Genomic DNA, 21,650 nt, shown 5'->3' with positions numbered 1-21,650 from the left:
GCAACACCCTTCAGGTTTCCAGGGTGCTCTGAGCAGGGTAGGAGACTTGGGGTAACTTTTTCTCTACTGCCATTAGCTGGAACTCTCACTTGTGTTTCCTTCCCCTACCCATTCTTAGGGGGCCACTGAGTAGTACCGAGGTCCATTTAACCACTAAAAGTTGATTGGTTTATTTTTTTAACCAAAAGGGATATTTACATCAGAGATCTAGAAAGAACAAATGTACAAATACTTTTCTTAACACTTCTGGGGCATACCCTCCTTTGCACCACCTTGTCCTCTGGGTGTATTAGGTTCAAAACTTAGCTCCATTCTATATAACATTTGTTCCACCAGTTCATACCCAGATGTGGCACGACTACTGGATAAATCATTCTACTGGGCTGAATTCCTAAAAGTCACTTCTGAAAATCACATCTTGCTCCCTGGGGCCTCAAGGCTGAGACACTCAACTTCTACTTTGACTCCTGGATTCTTCACCCAACCTTTCAAAATTCCTAAGGGTGGAGATTCCACTCCCTTCACTGGACTCCCTGAGTGAGTCATTGAGATCCCCCAAAAGCAAATGAAGCAAAGAAGACATTAACTAAGAATGCAAATAAAAAAGCCTCATGTTCATCACACGCCTAGCTGATCAGAACCAATTACCTAATGTCCACTTGTGATCCAGTATCTCCAAGGTACTTTCCTTATTCTCCCAAAAGCAACTTTTTAGCATCTTCCTCATGGAGACTAGCCATCTGACATGGTCTGGACATGTGACAGAGTCCCATGACAGATTTGCATAATTTTAAAACTGACCTTAGAAATTATCTCATCAATCAAATTCAGCAACTTTTAAGCAATATCATTTTCCTAGTCTTGTATGAGGCACTGAGGTACGTGCCTTGCTACTGAGTTGCTTGTATTTTAGTTGTGGGGATAAATCACATGCTCCAAGTATGACACAAATGAGTAAACAGGCAGCCCCTAATTTGTGAACTGGTTGTGAAGTTATTGAATGAAAAACAAATGGTCATGAAACCTTTGTGGTTTGAATTTAGGGACTGATAATACTGCTTTTAATGTCACAATGAAATTTGGATTAAAATGATTTATCATTTTAAAGGAAGATCATTGATCTTAACATGATATGGTCCCTTATGGGTACAGATTATTTTCAAAGCTAATTAAATCAGGCTAAAGAATTCATGGGGCAGCTAGGTGGCACACTGGGCTTGGATGCAGAAAGACCCGAGTTCAAATTTGACCTCAGACACTCTAGTTGGGTGAGCCTGGGCAAGTCACTTACGCCTATTTGCCTCAGTTTCCTCATCTATAAAATGAGCTGGAGAAGAAAAGGGCAAACCACTCCAGTATCTTTGCCAAGAAAACCCCAAATGCGGTCATGAAGAATTGAATGTGATGGAAATGACAGAACAACAACAAAAGGAATCCAAGTACCTGATAATGATAGCCAGCATTTATATAGTGCTTTAAGTTTTGTAAAGAACTTACAAATGCCATTTCATTGTATCTTCATAACAACTGGGGAGGTAGCTACTTTCATTGTCCTCATTTAACAGAAACTGAGGCAAACAGGTTTAAGTGATTTTCCCAGGGTCTTAGAACTAGTAAGTTTTTGAGGTCACATTTGAACTCAGGTCTTCTTGACTCCAGGTCCAATACTCCATCTTCTGGGCCACCTAGCTGCTTAACAACCCACTAAATGAAATTAGTTTATGGAAAGAAGTGCAAAATGTTGAATTTAGAAATGTATGGTTTCTCTTCCATAAATACTACTTTAAACAATAGAATTTAAGCTACTAATTTTTGCATATTGTTGAAATCTTAGCAGTCTAATACAAATAAATTTAATTTGCCTATGGGGGAAATTACGTGCTTTACTAATTGCATTATAATAAATGCGTTTTATTTATCTAAAAGCTAGAAGGGCCAAATTAGATAGACTCAAGCTGTGGTATCTTGAAAAAAATCATTTGTTCAAACTTATGATTTCATTAGTATATGGAACTCTCAGATAAGGAAACTCTCTTCACTAGTGCAGGTTGGCACCTTCTCATCAACTTGTAGTTTTGGAGAATTGCCTGAGGCACAGAGAGGTTAAGGAGCTTGTCAAGGTTAACACAGCCAATATATGTCAAAAGCAGAACTTGATTGACTAGTGTAGAATATATAATTAGCAAAGGAATTTTAATATAATAGATACAACTTCATTTTGGCCTTTTCAGATCTGATATTTTGTTAATAGGTTAAGAGTTAGGCTATTAATAACATAAATTACTTAATGCAGAGTAATAAGGTCACATAAAATGATGATCTATCTTTGTGCCCCTGTTATTCATTTAGACAGTGATACCGCAGGTAGCCTATGTGTGATCACTTCTGTTCATTCATGACTTTGATTATATTGGTCTCCTCCCATAATTAATTATTTTAGTAATGAGTAAATATATTTGGGGTTACATTATGCTAATGATTTATGAATATAAATTCTTCAAGCAATTTGTTGGCATGAGTAGACACTTAAAATGATGCAAAGACTTCCTTAATATCTGTCAATCTTTTTCCCCTTGGGCTCTCAGAGCACCTTACCAGATACTCAGATACTTGTTAATCGAAATTCATGATAATCCTCTGAAGTAGAAAATGCTTTTATTATAACTATTATGAGTAAAATTGAGGCCCAGATCAATTATGCTGTTTCTTTCAAGGCAGATTAATATTGTGTTATTGACCAAGACTTCTTTTTGGTCTGATCGACCTCTGCTGGCATTGGACTTTCATAGCATCATAGAATTTAGAGCTGACAGGGACCCTAGAGATGATTTAGTTCCAACTTTTAATCCTACAGATAATGAAACTGAACTCCAGAAAGATGAAGAGATCTGTCCTTAACACTGTATATACTAGGTGAATTTTGATTAAAGAATATTTTGTCATTACTGTTTGTGATGTCAAGAGAGTGACAAAACAATGAAATTATTCATAAAACCCCAGGATCCTAAATGAGTGAGCTTGACATGATTCTTTACAATTTGATTCCCAGGATTCCTAAATGAATGAGCCGATTTTGAATATCTTTCAGACCACATAGATGAACGGACAGTCTGTAACGGAATTGCACCTGGAAAAGATGTAGATGGGTTTCATATTGTCAATGTTGGACGACTATGTCTGGATCAGCATTCTATGATACCAGCCACTGCCTGTGCTGTCTGGGAAATAATAAAAAGAACAGGTAGGTAAGAAATAATCTGAGGAGGGTGAGTACAAAATACTAAGTTGTTCATTAATTGATTACTTCTTTTATATTCCATTCACATGGTAGATACTCAGTAGATATTGACTGAGGGAATGGGTAAGTTCTATTAACATATGATTGACAGATGTTTTGCTGCTAGCCTTCGGACTCATTAAGGTCATAATCCTGAGAAATGGGAAGGTATAAAGAGTGCAAATCTGAAGGATATTTGAAATACTCTCATGAATTGGTGACCCTATCAATATGGATGCTTCTATCCACATCTTCTCATCCTGTTTGACTCTCGTCCACATCCCACCATTGTACTGTATCACATCATGTGTTAGAAACCTTATTCTAAATTTATTGACATTTTGTGGGCATAAGTAGAGTCTATGGACTATAAAAGCCTTCCTGGTTTCTTCTCTCTATCACCAAAGGCAGGAATTCTTAACCTGGGTTCCATGAACTTGCTTGCTTCTTTCAAAAAATATTTTGACAACTATTTCAATATATTTTTATTCACTTGTATTTCATTTTATGCATTTAAAAACATTATTTTGAGAAGGAGTTCATAGATTTCTCCAGACTTTCATAGAGCCCAAGGCTCACAAAAAAGGTTATGAACTACTGAATTAATTTTTCCATACACATGCCAGTTATTCTTATGAAGATTTTGTAGAGATAGGAAAGTAGGCATATGGATTGGCAATTATTGACATTTTGTTTGTTATATTTTCAATGCATGATTTTTCCAGGTGTTCAGTATCTTCTTCTCTTTCAGATATCAAGAGATAGATCCTTCAGCCCCTCAAAGATTTTTCCTCTATTGACCAGAATTCTCTGTATATGCCTTTTCTAGCCCAAATGTTCTTTCCCCATTTCTTATTTTTAGTGCCATTTCCACTTCCTCTTGCAGGCACTGTTAGAGTATAAATGCCATAATTCAAATGCCATTGATAGAGGAATAGTTTGTTATAGAAATCTTGATGGATCCTCTCCATATTTCATCTGTTTGTCCTTATCCCAGTTACAGACTTCAGTGTCTTCAGGCTGATCCAGGTTAATTGGCTTTTACCAACATTTCCATAAACTCATGATGCAATACTACTCATAATCTTTTGCCATCCTCTTATAAAACATTTTACTAATATAACTATATATACAACAGTATTGCTCTTGGCTGCCATGTCTTTTCATTTGTTAAAAAAATCAAGTGTTTGTTGGATGAGGCAATTTCTAGGCTCTTTTGATCACCTCATTTATTTATCATTCATTTCCTTATGAATAGTGATTTCCAATTTTCCAGCATCAATAAATAATATATTTAATTAGGTCAAGTAGGAGTAGTTTTAATTAAATGCCACATCATCCCTTTTGTTGTCTTCTATTCTGAGATTATTTTAATCTTTTCTCAATAAGTTGATGGTCTGACTGTACACAGATAACAAATATGTAAATGATTCTCACATCAATAATGGGTCATTTTTTCACTAACGAACTTAATTTTTCTCACATTATTTAGATATTTACCATGTCCAAAGTCTGAATTTCTTTTTGAAACTATTTGTGTTACATGGACGTCAGACTTCTATAAAACCTACAACTCTTTGGCCATCTATCTATCTATCTATCTATCTATCTATCTATCTATCTGTATGTCTATATTATCTATCTATCATCTATCTAATCTATCTATCTAATCTACCTATCTATCTAATCTATCATTTTATCTATCTAATCTATCTATAATCTTATCTATCTACTCTATCTATCCTATCTATCCATGTATTATCTATCTGTCTGTCTATTGTCTATTTATCTATATACATATATATCTTGAATCACATTTTCCAAGAAGTTTTCCTCATACTTCTCCATGCTTACCTTTGCTTTGAAGTTAGCAGTTAGTAAATTATATGCTAATTTAATTTGTAGAATCTTATTCCATTCTTAGAGAATTTATCTCCCTCATCCTCTGTGACAGATGCTGGTATATAAGCTGTAATTATCTTGCCAGTGTTCTTTTTTTCAAATGTTTATCATAATGACTATAAAATATAATGAGATAATAGAAGATATATAGAAAGAAAGCTATAAAGAAGACATGGAGGCTGTAGGCCAGATGGACTGTTGTTCTTTACTTTTGTACTCTCCTCCCTTGTTTCTTTGTATAGTGGAGAGAAGACTAGGGTGGAGACAAGACCTGGATTTGAATTCTTGCTTTTATTATTTACTTTCTATAGTCTTAGGAGCTTAATATTTATGAATATTGATTCCCTCATCTCTTAAAGGAGGAGAATGGGCTAAAGAAACTCTAGGGGTCCCTTCCGGCTGTAAATCCTATGATCTCCTATAGTAACAACTAACGTTTATATAGTTCTTTAAATTTGTAAAGCACTTTACAAGCAATATCTCATTTAATCCTCATGACAAGTTGGAGAGGTAGGTGCTATTATTAACTTTATTCTATAGGTGAGGAAAGTGAGGCACAAAATGTTTAAGTGACTCACCCAGGGTCACACAACTAGTGTAAGGCTGTATTTGAACTCAGGACTTTCTGACTCCCAAGTCCAATTCCCTATCTACTGTATCACCAAGCTGCTGATCATATCATTGAAAGAATGAGGCTCTCCACACAAATTTTCCAGATAACTAAAGTCATTAAAAATATTAGCTACTCCCCCCACAAAGTGTGTTACATATGTCCTTGACTGCTTAGAAACAAAATTCTAATAGGTTTTGATAACTCAAATTTATTATTATGAATGTCAACTAATACTCTTTGCTTTAATTCCATTATTGATTTTAATATGTAAAACAGTTTGTCTTCCTCTGTTCTAAGTGGCCCTAGAGTGCTTTGGGGATTTTCTTGATATTTTTTTCTCCCTTTTGTCATTTCTCACTGTTCTAGCTTCTGATGGGATCTAGCCTCCTCCTAATATGCTATTCTATGATATAAGAATAACCAAAAGTTTCCTGGAAAAAGTCATACATTCTTAGAATTTTAGAGTTGAAAAATACTTTAGAGATGGTGTTGCCCAACCTCCATATTGTAGACTTGAGGAAAGTGAGGGTCAGAAAAGTTAGGTCACACAGATAATCAGGATTATTAAAAGCCAGGAGCTTAAATGCTTGGGCTTTGTATTAGATATTCCCCTAAGGACTTCTGTTTCTCCCCTGTTTACAGAGGTTGGAGTCCAATAAGATTGAGGTCATTGGAAACCTGATAGCAGGGTGTTATTCTAACTTGTGCAGCACAGTTCTCCAAGTAAATCAAAATGATTAAAAATAACCTGGATGGTTATTTGAAGCAAAGTGAGAAACATAATATGTCACATTATCAGTGTGTCAGAGAAGATTTATTTAATATATGTCCTTATATCATAGAGTAATAATTTATGTTTTGGGGAACTATTTCAGTTGACCTTTTATATGTTTAAATTGATCCCCATTAGTCTTTCTACATTCAAATCAAACTCTGTATTTTAAGGAATTGAAACATTTGGGAAAAACGTGGTTGTGGTTGGAAGATCCAAGAATGTAGGGATGCCTATTACGATGCTTTTGCACACTGATGGGGAGCATGAAAGACCTGGAGGTAAGTGCCCACATATTCTATTCAACCAATATTACTATTTTTCAAAATAGCCATACATACTTGACATATTAAAAAAAGAAAGCAAAATTGCCTTCTTTTTTCCTTATCTTAATGATTTATTTTATTTCCTTTTTTTGCTGGGGTTGTAGACATATTCAAATGTAGGATGAATAAGAAGATCTGTTAATAGGATATTTTACAGTTGAAAATCCCAGCTAGGTGATGCAGTGCACAGAGCACTGGACCTGGAGTTAGGAGGACTCATCTTCCTCAGTTCAAATCTGGCCTCAAGCACTTACTACCTATGTGATCCTGGGCAAGTCATTTAACCCTGCTTGCCTCAGTTTCCTCCTCTGTAAAATGAGCTGCTGAAGGAAATGGCAAACCACTCCAGTATCTTTACCAAGAAAACCTGGAATGAGATCGTAAAGGGTCAGACACAACCGATATGACTGAACAACAACAGTGCAGTTACAAACCACTTTATATGCCTTATTGACCCTCATAACCTTATCAGGTTGGTAGAACAGTTATCATCCATTTTACAGATATGAAAATTGAGGTTTAGAGAGTTAAATTGATGTTTGAGGGTTATACAGCTAGTTGGCAATACATCCAGACTTGAACCTCAGATCTGCTTCTAAGTCTGTGTGTTGTCTCTCTCTATTAAAATCTAATCTTCTAGGAAAGGACTGTCTCAGTTTCATATTCCTATTTCCAGCACCTAGCATAGTGTCTGACCCATAGTAGATGCCTAAGAATGGTGTCTAACCATTTATGATGATATTTTGCTTTATCATTTATTCAAAATAAATATGAAATTACTTCAAGGTGAATGGGGAGAACACGAACACTTGGGGAGTGGGGGAGTGTCAGGAAAGGCCTCATGGAGGAGATGGTGCCTGAGCTGAGCTTGAAAAGAAGCAAGAGCTGACAAGAGCCAGAGGTGGGGGTAGGGTATTCTAGACAGGGCATTCAATGCTTGGGTACAAAGGCAGAAGACAGAATGAATGTCTTGTGATGATAGCAATATGGCCGATGTTTCTGCCATTTCTCTAGGGCAGCTCTTATTAGGCGCAGTTTAGTGAAGAGGAAATGATATCACAGAGAAATTAAATGACTTGTCCAGTCCCACACAAGCCCGACAGTTCAGCTGGATTCAAGTGCAGGTCTCCAGTGTCCAAATCCAGGCCTATTTTCTGAGTTTGGGCTTCAGAGTTTGAATCTTGACACTAAATATACATACATGCTTACATACACATGCATATATCTATATCTATAGATCTATCTATCTATGAGTACTTAGATGCATATATTTGTGTATATATATACATCTACACCTACATATGCACATTGTGCATATATACACACAAACACGTATACACCTACCTGCATGTGCATATACACCCATACTTACATGTACCTATATGCACATACCCACATACATGTGCATATATGTGAATATCATAATACATATACACATACATATACATCTATATATATGTGCATATATGCGAATATGTGTCTGTATATATGTGTGTATAAATAATGCACAATGCAGATATATTTGTCACATAAATTATATATAACACCCTATATGCCATATGTGCACAAATATATAAGTGTATATATGAGTATTCATGTGCATATATGTGCATATAAATTATATGTAATAGACATATACATGTATACACATGTGTGTATGTGTGTTTGTCAGTGATAATTTAAAAACCTACATTAAGTTACAACGAAAGGGGATCCTTAGAAAAGTCACTGGAAGAAGAGGGCTTTTTGAAAGATTCATTCTGATGGTTTGTCTCCAAGATTTTATTCTGGATTTCACTGCCTAACTCTAGTGTATACTAATGCTCTATACCTCACAGAGTATAATGAAGACTGACTAATTTACATGAGGCCTCCCAAAACTTTTAGTGCAGTTTTAAGCTCTTAACATTTTTGTACTAAGACTTTTGGGACACCCTGTATATAAGTGGATGGTTATTTACTCTAAGCCTATAAAAGTATTTCTCTTCAATCCCCCATTTATAATTCTCTACAAAAAAAATTTAAAAAAGAAATAATGATAATTCTCTATTCATATTGCTAAAATATATTTCAAATGGGAAAATTTCATTCCTCCATTCATCCCACAAACATTTATCAAGCTCGAAGTACATTCACTTTGCTAAGCAGTGGGGAGCTACAAAGATAAATTAGATACAGTTCCTCCCCTCAAATAGTTTATAATCTATCAGGGATGATAAAAAACAGTTTTTAGATAGACACACATGGCTTCATAAGCTGGACTTAAACTGTGCATAAAGTATCAAAAGGCAGAAATGGGAATGGAAAGAGGGCATTCTCAGTAGAGGGAATAATGTGAGCTAAGGCCAGAGGTACATGGCAGATGTGGGTGGAATGGTGAGTCACCCATCTAGGAGCATGTGAATATCGAAATCAATTTTCCCACACTCGATACTTTATTTTCTTCACTTAATAATGATATGACATTTGTATATTTACTTTAAGATATATCTCTGTCTATCTATCAATCTACCTATCTGTCTGTCTGTCTGTCTATCTGTCTATCTATCTATCTATCTGTCTCCATATTTAATACTCACAATTGTCTATGGTAGATACTACAGATGCTATTATCCTTGTTTTATAGACGAGGAAAGTGGGGTTTAGTTTAACGATTTGCCTATGGTCATGTAACAAATGAGTGTGTAAAAGATGGAATTCACAGAATCTCAGATGAATCCTCAGAGACTATGTAGTTTAATCTATAAATGAATTGTAATATCCTCAAACATCTAGTGATTGCCTAAAGATCTTTGTGATGAGATGTTCCTCCCAAAGCATCCCAATCCATGCTTGGATAGCTCTCCATCCCTAGACCCCCCAGCACTGATAGGTGAGTGTTTTACCTTAATTTACCTGGAAGTAGAACACCCCAGTTTTTTCCTTCACAGGTACACACCTCCTCACTGCCTTCCAGCTCCTCCTCCATTGTGTTCTCCTAGTAGAATGTTATCTCTTTGAGCACAGAGGGATGGTCTTTGTTGATTGTATTTGTAAATCCCATTCAGCACAGTGCTTTAATAAATTTCCTTCCTTCCTTCCCTCCTTCCTTCCTTCCTTCCTTCCTTCCTTCCTTCCTTCCTTCCTCCCTTTCTTCCCTCCTTCCTTTCTTCCTTCCTTCCTTCCTTCCTTCTTTCCTTCCTTCCTTTCTTTCCCTAAATTTTTTAAATGTTCTCATCTAGTTCCATGGTGATGACCTATTAAACAAAGGAAATAAATACCATTTTTGATACCTATTAGTCTGGGAAAATGGAACCTGTCTTTATTGTAGCAGTACAAATAGGCCACTATGATTACATTGTCAGGGGAATGAGAAATGCTCTTCTATATTAAAAAGGCTGTTAGAGGGAGCCCAATAGAATTTCTGTTGCTAGAAACAAAAGCATCACTTTCCAAATGAAGTACACCGAGGGATTTTGGCTTTGCCCGAGCTCCTTGGAGGGTGGTAGAGTGCACTATTAACAGAATGAATTGCTGACAGCTGCTGACCTGCTCCTGCTCAGGCGTTTCAGCTCTGCCTGAGCGGTAATTAGATGTAGTAAATATTCATTCATTACTAATAGAGTCCTTGAAGTTGGATTAACTTTGAGCAATGTGGAACATAGTGAAATGACATTAGCAAAGTCTAGCCTGCTCAGGATAGTCAGCATGGGAGGAAGTTTTTCTTTGTAAGAAAAACCTCCAGACATCATGATTTAACTTAGGGCTATTCCAGTTTTTGCCTTCTAGCCAAAGAAAAGCCTTTTTTCTTAGATAGCTGAAGGTGCAAGTGATTTAGGGCTAGGTCCCCTTCCTTTTTTGGTAAGGAGAGTTATTTTCACTCCCTGAAACTCTTGGAACAAGCAGGACTTGGGGTTGGGTTCTGACAATAAAATCCCTGAGCTGATGTAGGAAGATTTCCCATGATAATGTCTTAGGGCAGAGCAGGATAGGGCACAGGTTCCTTCTCACTGGGGACAAAAGGATTTTGTACCGGGAGGGATGTCTAACCACCATTGCTCTGCTGTCACAGATGAGAAACTGAGGCCCAGAGAAGGGAGCTTCCACCTCTGCAAACTGTGTTTCTTAATCCCCTTCAATATTAGTGCCAACCCTCTGTGGATTATCTCCCATTTATTTTTTCTCTATCTTGTTTGCATAGAGTTGCTTGCTAGTTGTTTCCCTCATTAGACTGTGAGCTCTTTGAGGGTAGGGACTGTCTTTTACCTTTGTATCACCAGCACTTAGTAGGATGCCTGACACATAGTACAGACTTAGCAAATGCTTGTAAAATGGAATCATCATTCTTATACCTCCTATGTCATAGAGTTTATGAACCTTAATGTCCTATGTAAATGTATCCCATTTTGCTTCTATGCGTGTGCACCATGATCAGCAGCAACACCAAAAATGCATCCAATTTCCCAAGTTCATCTTACTAAGCATTATGAATCTTTAAGAGATTTTGTGAGGCACAATCCCTGCCTTGTGGAGTGTAGAAGTGGGTCAACAAGACAGAAAAAGACATAATTTAATGCACTAATAATCATAATAACAACAGTAACAAGCATTTATGTAGCACCTTAAGGTTTGCAAAGTGCTTTACAAGTATTATCTCATTTGATCCTCACAACAACCCTGGGATGGAAGTGCTATTATTATTCATATTTTACAATTGAGGAAACTGAGGCATGCAGAGTTTAAGTCATTTGCCCAAGGACATACAGCTAGTGAGTGTCTGAGGCACATTTGAATTCAGGTCTTCCTGACTCCAGGCCCAGCATGCAATGGATTGTGCCACTGAGCTGCCTCTAGATGCCTCTGCATACATATAATCAATTCAGAGGCAGAAGTTAAAAGTCTCCACCCCCTATGTGTGTATAATATATATACACATGCATATGCATACATATACAATACACACACATATATACACATACATATATATATATACACATACATATATACACACACACGCACACTCATGCATATATATACACACATATACATCCACATCGATTTATGTACACACATATACACATACATATACTCACACCACATGTATACGCATGTATATGCACATATGTTACACATACACACATATATATATGCATAGAATGCACCATCTTCTCCTTTATTAGCAACTATTTAACACTAACACAGATCATCAGCAGAAAAGTGTCTCCCATTTCACACCCTCTTTCATCCCTTGCTATGGTTTTGCTGGTTATAGTGTGCCTCCGTGTATGTGAACACACCCATATTAGGGAGTTCATTGCTTGCTGGTTCTTGTTTTCTTATAGCAAATACCCGATTACATTTCTTCTTCCAAAATGATAACTAGATAGCCCCTCTTGGCTTGGGGCTGAGTAGCTATATGTGTGTGTGTATGTATATGTATATGTATATGTGTGTATGTATATGTATACGTGTGTATGCGTATATGTACACACACGTATGTATATATGTGTATGTGTATATATATAAAATCAGTCATTATTGACTGAATTAGATTATATGTATTTAAAATATAGTAAAGTAATAAAACATTTTGCACTTTGAAAAGTACTTTATATTCTCTGTCTCATTTCAGCCTCGTAGTGAGTCTATGAAGTGTCTATTACAAACATCTTTATTCCCCTTTTATAGATGAGGAAATGGGCAGCTAGGTGGTGCAGTGAATAGAGAGCTGCTCCTAGAGTCTGGAAGACCTGAGTTTAAATTTGACTTCAGAAACTTATCATCTGTGTAAGTCACAGACAAGTGATTGGGCAAGGCACTGTTTGCCGTGGTTTCCTCATCTGGAAAACAATCTGGAGAAGGAAATGGCAAATTGCTCCAGTATCTTGCCAAGGAAGCCCCAAATGGGGTCATGAAGAGTCAGATATCACTGAGAAAATGACTGAACAATAAAATAGATGAGGAAACTGAGGGTAGGAGGAATTAAATAACTTGTCAATGGTCATACAGCTAATAAGTGTGAGACTTGGGATTTAAACCCAGGTCTTCCTGATTCTAAGCAAAGCACTCTATCACTATGACACTCTACCTTTTATTTTCCTGTAGTCATAGGGTCATAGATTTAGAGCTTGAAGAAACTTCAAAGGCCACTGAGTCCAACTGCCTCATTTTACATGTGAGGAAACTGAGGCATAGAGAAGTCAATTGATTTACCTAGGGTCACACACCTGCTAAGTGCCTGGATATGAAAGCGGCTTTTCCTCACTACAAGTCCTACCTCCAATCCCCTAAGCTATGCTGCCTCTCTCCAAAAGGATTGAAAATGTGGTTATAATTGATATTGGAGGAAAACAATATAAAAATATAAATGTATGTACAACCAATCCTCAACTTTCATGAAGGTAACATCCCGAGAAAATAAGATAAAAGTAAAAAATGGGAATGTTGATACATTGAACCTATGGGAAATAAGGGGTTAAGTATCCAGAACCACCAAAAACCGTACCCTTTTGCTGGAGATTGCTGAAAATATGCTTTTGGGGGCATATATCTTTATAACAAAACCTCAATTCGGATAATTTGTGCTTCTCTTAAACAGTAACCATGAAATAATATTTAAAATGCAGTCCACAAAATAAAATTGGTAATATGCAAAACATTTTTCTCACTAGAAATTCCTCAGAATTCTGTGACCTTTTGTGCTAACAACTCAATTTTAAAAAATAGGCAAACATTGATTTCACTTCTCATAACATACGAAATCTAGGGTACCATAAATAATTTACAGCAAAGAAAATTCTTAAAACTAAAACTTTAGTATTTTTTAAACTTATTCTTACCTTCCACTATATCAGATTGTGGCAGTGTGAGGCCATTGTACTATGCAATGAATTGTCAATTGGTTAACACCAAACTAGTTTCTGACAGCAACTGCAGACACTCTGGCACAAAGTTTATCTAACACCTTTATTTTCTTATTAATCTACCATCACTGACTTTGCACACTTGGGCTTAGAGCCAAAATGTCTTGTACTATGCTTTGGGGGTATAATTGCAACACAAAACTTGGCAAACAACGAAAATATACAATGAATGCTCTGGGAGTTCTTTACAACAGTGGGATGAACAAGACCAGTGAAGCACCTGCTAAGACACCAGCCACTCCACAAACTTGCATGCATGGTGCCTTCCATTTTTTTCTCTACTGCACATAGCTGTGAATATACATGGTTGCTAACATAAAAGTTAAAATTGGATTACTAATGAAATCACAGAAATGCTTGAAGTTGGAAAGTTAAATACTTGAATGCTGAGCGTTGACTATATGCATGTATGTTTGTAAACACACTGTGCATATATATGTATACACGTGTACCACGATCACTATATTTATGTTTGTCCCTGATACACAGTTTCTCATTTTAGTAAGACAAGCTATAGGTTAGCTTAGAAAAATACATTCTTGTTGAATTCACATTAATGATGAAACTTCCTATCAAAATTAATAATGGACTTTTTCTCAGAGTGGATTTAAAGGGCAGACAACTTTTTTTCAAATGTGCTTTAGTACAGTCCTCCTTGTAGGTGGATAGGTTCCAAGCCTTCCAAAGACTTTTTGGTTCTCACATATAAATAAGGAGATAAATGTCTGTAAAGTGCCTGCTATGCTAAGAGCTTGTAGCTCATTTGAGAAAGCTCTGCATCCCCATTTAAATTTATTGTAGTGTTAAAATGAATAAAGGACAAGGTAATGTTTTCATAATATTTGCCTTGAGGTATAGCATTTAAATTTCTGAATTTAATTGCCACTGAGTTGGTATGTGCACCTGTCAAATCATATCTTATCACCCCACTCCTGTACCTCTCAAGGCATGGATCTTGTCTCACAAAATGTCTGAAAGAAAGATAATGCTTAGCGCAGTGCACCCTGGGGAAGTAATAAAGTTCTGTATCTCCATTTTCATTCAGCTATGCTCTTCAGGGTAGATACGTGGTAGATATTCAAGTATCTCATGATTGACCAAGTATCTCATGTTTTCTAACCTCAGAGGTTTCAATCTTTTTTTGCTCATTTTTCTTCTTCTTTTATTAAAAAAAATTATGAAAAGAACAATCTTGAATGACATGAATATTTTGATACATGAAGAATAATTAAAAAGGATTTTACATGAAATGGGCATCTAGGTGGCACAGTGGATAGAGCACTAGGCCTAGAGTCAGGAAGACTCATCTTTCTGAGTTCAAATCTGGCCTTAGACACTTACTAGCTATGTGCCACTGGGCAAGTCACTGTTTATCTCAGTTTCCTTATTTGTAAAATGAGCTGGAAAAAATGGCAAACCATTCCAATGTCTTTTCCAAGAAAAACACAAATGGGGTCATGAAGAGTCAGATATAACTGAAATAGTTGAATAACAACAATTTTATATCAAACTGTGAACTTCTGTACCATAACGTTTTAAAGGTGTATATTAAATTTAGTCTGCATGTCTCTGCCCCTCTTGGAACTTTCTTCTACTTTCTTCTGTGTTTGAATGTTTCATTAAAGCTATTTTCTATGTCCTTTTTTCTGCATCTCTGTATCTATCCACCAACTCGCCCAACCCACATAAATAAAAGCATATTACTCTTTGTCTCTCTTGCCAATATCAATTTTGGTATTGCCTTATCTGAAAACATAGTTACAATTCCTTTTTCAGAATTGCCTGAAGATTTTATTTTATTCCAGATTTGTATTTTATTCCACTCTCTCAGTTTTAACTCTGATTTTTCTTTATGCTTTAAAGGTGTTTCCTTGTAGTGATTATCCTTATGTTCTTTCCTCTCCCCCTCCTCCCACCCAACACGTACAGCTGCTCTTGATCACAAGGGAGGACACCCACTCTAATAATAATTATTCAGCTTTTATGGAGTTAAATCTGTAGCACTTTTCTTATAACAACTCTGTTGAAGTAGGTATTACAATTCTTGTCCTTGGTCGAAGGAGGAAATAGATTTAGAGAAGTACCTGGTTCTCCTTATTGTATGGCTAGTCTTTCCACTTCTGATTTCGCTTATTAAAGGAGTAGATTCTGATTATAAAGAAGGGGTTAGCATAGAATTTAGACCCTGGAATCACAGAATTTTAAAGTTGAGTGCAACCTCAGGGATCAGTATCATCCTCCTGTTCAGAGCTACATAGAAAAAGTGGGGGGAAAAGCCAGATTTGATGATTGAGTTGCCAAATATATTAAAATAGCAAATATTTTATTATTATAAATTACCTAGGGAGACATTTGTAGATTTTAATTCCTGTAGGAACATGGTTCTAAACTTTGGGCTCCTGAACTTTTTTTTTTTAACTGTGTTTTAATATAATTGGCTTCCATTGTAATCTGCCCTAGCCTTTGACCTTAAGGGTGTGATTAAACCTTGGAGAGAGTAGAGAGAGCTGAAATTAGTGAGTTAACCTAAAGCCAATGAATGGGGGATATAATTGGATTGTTGCTAGAGGTGAATTGCAATGTCATTGATGATAGGTTTGTAATGGATGAAGACGCGGACCTGTCCTGTGTCATTATCCAAGGAGCCTTCAGAAGAAAAGTATAAATTTAAAGAAGTTAGATTTGTGTGGCCATCACCTTCTTGTATTGACTAAAATTTGTACATTACAATAGAGATGAAAAATGTACCTTCTTACCTTCTTTGAAGAGGTGGGTGAATCTGGGTATGGAACCTTGAAGATACTGTCAGCTTCCAATGATGTATTGATTGGTTCACTGAATTGCTTCCCCTTCCTCCATTTTTGTTATTGGGGATGGCTCCCAGAGTGGAGAAATGAGGAAGTAACAAAAGCTATCAATGAAAAAAGCATACTTTTGCTATGTGTAGACATACCCTGCCATAGTTTGTTCTACTCTGGCAATAGATTGAACATTTGGACATATTGGGTTTTTAAATCCATTAAAATGCCATTCCCTTATTGGAGATGCAATTTACTAAAAAGTAAGCATCTTGCTTCATTCTCTTAATATTTCAACTAGAGAGGTGTTAGCCACCTTGAAGACTACTGATACTGCAGGTCTTCTTGGCTTAGTAGATACTTGCCAGGTGTTGCTATAGTCAAAATAGTCATCACCATGAAATCTGTTTGGTAAAGAACTTGTTCAAGCCTAGTTAGGCTGGACTTAGGATGAAAGGTACAGTTTCCACAAGCCTTTTTTCTACCTTAGTCATATCTATGAGAGATTATGTTCCATCATTGTAGCCTTAGAATTTAGGGTCACATCTAGACAGTTCAAGGGTCTCACTGAATTAGTGTAGGCAGGATGCTTCTGGATTTGGAGTTATCACACCTGTGTTCAAATCCTGCTATTTACTACCTATGTGACCTTAAGCAATTTTCTGACCCTCTTCCTTCTCTTCCAAAGTAAGAGGTTTGGATTAAATGTCCATTTCATGCTCTAAATATTGGATTCTGTGATCTATGCTGCCAAGAGTCTTCAAATGAGGATGAACTTCATGAAAGAAATGTTATCTTAGCAGCCTGAAAAATGTCTGTTCATTGCTAAGGAATGTCTTGAATGGAAGTAGCTTCCCTGCTTGTATGTAGAATGAAATGACCACAATTCGGTAAATATTAATGGGAGTTATTATACACTTGTTTCAGGTGATGCCACAGTGACAATAACTCATAGATATACTCCAGAAGAGCAGCTGAAGATCCATACACAATTGGCTGATATTATCATAGTAGCTGCAGGTGAGTCCAATGAAAGAAAATTCTGTACTCTTGAATTTGGAGCATGAGCTTGGTTGAAACCATTCTATTAATTTAAGTTAAACTAATTCTAAGGTTCTTCTGCTTAGATGGGGAAAGAATCCAAGGAGATAAATATTCATCCTACTTTCCAAAATTTCTCTCAAGTCATTTTGGAATTACAATTTAAAATATTCTTAAACTGTAGACATGATTCCCTTGTCAAGATTGAGCAAGGGTTCAGAGTTTGGGTAATGGTCTCAGAAAAATAATAATTACTTAAAATGTTAATGTACCTTGGAGAATCATTCCCAAAAAGTTTATTCTTGATCACTCTCTCCAAGGATATTCCTTTTCATGTGGCACAATGTGAACCTAAGAGTTTTGACCATTTCCAGAAGTCATCAAAGTCTTCTCCCTTCCCTTAATCTGAGCCACTCAAGGACTAGAAATAGAAGAGACTGCTCCTAAGTGCATCTACCAATTGGCCTCTGGATTATATCTAATCACTGTTCCTAAATGTACCCTCAGGGAAAATTTGCTAAAAAAAACTGGTTAGACCTTTAGTGGGGAGGGGAGGAGGGACATAACAATGAACGAGTCAACAAACTTTTTGGTAAATAGCCAGAGAGTAAATATTTTAGTTTTGCTGGTCAAGAGGCAAAATCAAAGGTTATTATATAGGTATGACAATAGAAAATGAATTTTCACAAAATTTTTATTGATGGAATAAATAAAATTATATATAAATAAAATATTGGTGAAACTCAAAATATAATAATAATTGAGTGCAATTTTTAATAACAGAGGTCTATTAATGAGAAGAATAGAATTTTGGTGGGGGAGATAGAACATTTCACTTAAATGGGGCTCAAAGTTAGTGTTCACTATCATCAAAATAAATTGTCAATATTTATCTGTTAATTGATCTGTGATGAGATTTTATGTAATAACAATAATAGCTCTCATTTATATAGCACTTACTATGTTGAAGCACTGTGGCAAATATTATCTCATTTGATCCTAACAACAACTCTGCAAGGTAGGTGTTATTATTATCCCCATTTTATAGATGAGGAAACTGAAGCAAAGAGGTTAAATGACTTGCCCAGGGCCCAACAGCTAGTAAGTATCTGAAGTTGGATTTGAACTCAGGTCTTTCTGACCCAGGTCCAGCTGCTCTGGCCATTGCACTACTTAGCTGCCTCTATAGTTCATATCTGAAACTGTCTTTTCACACTGATAAGTACTGCCAAAATACTGCTATCAGTCCGTGAGCATATGATTTTAATTGTACATATTCATTGCTTAGGAGGCATTTATAGAGTTCTTCTCTTGATATTTGCTTTTAGCATGTTATTATATTACACATTAATCACTTCTAGTTGATGGCTAAGCAAAAGCTTCCCAATTGCATAGCTAAATGAATTGTGAAATGTGGACATTTTTTTGTATTTGCATCAACATCCAAAAACCATTTCTGGAACTGTAGTTTGAGCTAAAAAAATATATCTCCTGAAAATTTGTCTGGGAATGGAGACATTGCCTTTTGTTTTACCTCTTGATATTACCAGAAGCATATAAAGCAGCTTGATATAGGATTCAAACATTAATATTCATTGGATTAATTTAACTTCAGTATAACTTTTACATATAAATGCCATTTTGCCTAGCAGCTTTAAGTTGAATTCATTAAGAAACATGAAACCTGAAGGAAAAGCTAATTTCCAAAGCCATTCACTGTTCTATTGTAGTGGTTGAAATTGGTTCTTCCCATTTAGAGACAAGTCATTTTTTCTTCTTCTTTTCTTGTTTTGACATGGAGGGTATGCTTTGGTAACAAAAATAAATAAATAAAATGTCATGGCAAGGTGACACATGGCATTGAAAATGATTGTCATTATAACTGTGTCACTGCAATTTGTAGTGTGCTTAGCAGCAGTGGGAAAGGATGTAAGTGTTATATACAGTCCCTGTTGCAAATACTCAGTCTTGCCATTGGGGGGGAAACATCACAAACAATACATAAATGAATGATCATTGTTGCGTGCCTATGAAACTTTACATATAGACACTGAACTGTGAATTTCATATAATTTTTCAGGCATCAGCAGAATATTATCCTTCTTTTGATATTTTTTCAACACTTTAAAAAATGGAAAAATCATTGCAGGCTGTGCAGAAACAGGTGGCAAGCCAGATTGGCCTATGTGTTGTAGTTGGCTGACCTCTGATTTAGTGCAAAGCCTTTGGAATTGATCCTAAAGAAAGACAGATAAGTGTTTTTCAGTTCAAGTTGGACCAAGGACTTTAGCCTAAAATCCCAATATAGCCTAAAGAGGTTGGAGAGGTGTGGTGATGGGGGAGTTTAGTGTACTTTCACAGTCTTTAATCCTTTTTATTAGGATGTCATCGATGGAATAATTTCAGTCCTAAAAACTTATGAATTAGGAAAAGCAGTATCCTAGGAATCACATAAGTATATGACTAATTGACGGTTGAGTATTAGGGGCTTGGGCTTATGATTTAGTAGATTATGACTGATGCCATTTATGACCTCGTATGAAATGGGCGTTGGGAAGATTATACAGACTTCTGGTTTATGCAACCTACGAGAACTAGACATTTTCTTAAATCTTTATAACCTTTCAAACCTCTCTAAAATATAAACTATTGGACAGAGATAAAGCAATTCAGCTATTTCCATGGTCTTGGACATTAAGAACCAAAATAAGGTTAAAAAAACAAACAAACAAATCCTCAAACTGTAGAGAAGACTAATTCCCAACCCCTAACTCAGCATCTCTGCACCATTATCTGGCACCCTCCCAAGAGCAGGGCTGCATTAGCAAACCAAAACGCTTATGAGAGAACTCAACTCAACACGCTGTCACCAGCCCTTTCCCTCCCTTCATACTTACATTCGCAGAGTTGAGGAGATCCAAGTGCCAAACAGTAGGAATTTACTCATAGTGAGATGTCAATGAGGACCTCTACAATAGTGAGCAATTGTAGCAACACTCTGCTACAATGGACCTCAGCAGAGAATAAAGGAACAGTGAGAATGGAGAGTGGGGAGAGTTCAAGACATGTGTCTGCTATTACAACAAAACTCACCACTCCCATCACCACCCGCATCTAGTGTTACAGAGATCCAAACTACAAATAGCAGAAACTTGTTCAGGCTGTGATAGCAGTATGGCAGCATACTCTGGCACTTAGCCAGAGAACTGAGGAACAGAAGGAATTGGGGAAGAAAGTATATGTGTGTGTGTATGTGTGTGTGTGTGTGTGTGTGTGTGTATGTGTGTGTGTGTGTGTGTGTGTGTGTGTGTGTTGGGGAGAGGGCACTCTACTAGGGCTGAGGGAAAGTGTCCAGCAACCAGTTGGAGTTAGTTATTTTCTCCCCAAAGTCACATGGGGCAGAGATTAAAGCTGGTGAACCATAAATTGCTCAGGGTGGGAGAGGCTAAGACACTTTGAGACTATCAAATAGCCATCAAAGGGAGGGAGTCAGAAAGTGGGCAATAGGAGAAAATAAGGTAAGGGAAAGACAAAAATTACCAAAGATCTCAGTAGGAAGAAAACTCAATTAACTATCTTGAACATAAGCAGATAAATCAATAGGGAAGATATTAATTGCAGAAGTAACTATGACCTCTAGATTAGGGGAAAGAGTTCAGGCAGCTATAAGTAAGTATTGCAAGACAAAGGAAAATGAATCGGCATCTGATAAGAGATAAGACCCCGTAGATGCTCAGAAGAGCATGGAACCACAGTAGGATGTTCCTAAATGCTTTAAAAGAGAATCAAAAATTATGAAAGCATAATTTATATCCTTCACAGAAAATAATTGACAGAATAGAAAAACTTGAATCTAGTAGTTGCAGCATGGATATCAAGAAAAGGAGAAATCAGCTAAAATAGCACTTTCAATCCCACATCTGATTTTCAACACTTTAATTATCCTTGTGGTTCTTCTGTAATACTACAACAAATTTTATCTTCCCATTTTAGAATTGAAGCTCAAGTATAGTCTTCTG

General features: G+C 36.4%; 1 protein-coding gene across 2 annotated transcripts in view; it reads left to right on the top strand.

The window, feature by feature from the left end:
* The window catches only part of MTHFD2L (methylenetetrahydrofolate dehydrogenase (NADP+ dependent) 2 like), a 130,843-nt gene that overhangs the window by 27,751 nt on the left and 81,442 nt on the right, over nt 1-21,650 (top strand). For both annotated transcript variants that reach the window (XM_036763934.1, XM_036763935.1), the window contains 3 exons: nt 3,089-3,241; nt 6,738-6,845; nt 17,518-17,610. In XM_036763934.1, coding sequence (XP_036619829.1) covers nt 3,089-3,241; nt 6,738-6,845; nt 17,518-17,610 — 354 coding nt within the window. The remainder of the gene's footprint in view (nt 1-3,088; nt 3,242-6,737; nt 6,846-17,517; nt 17,611-21,650) is intronic.

The sequence above is a fragment of the Trichosurus vulpecula genome, chromosome 6 (genome assembly GCF_011100635.1).
Source record: "Trichosurus vulpecula isolate mTriVul1 chromosome 6, mTriVul1.pri, whole genome shotgun sequence".
NCBI lineage: Eukaryota > Metazoa > Chordata > Mammalia > Diprotodontia > Phalangeridae > Trichosurus > Trichosurus vulpecula.
Note: the sequence above shows the minus strand (reverse complement) of the source record. Positions and strands in the feature narration are given on the sequence as shown.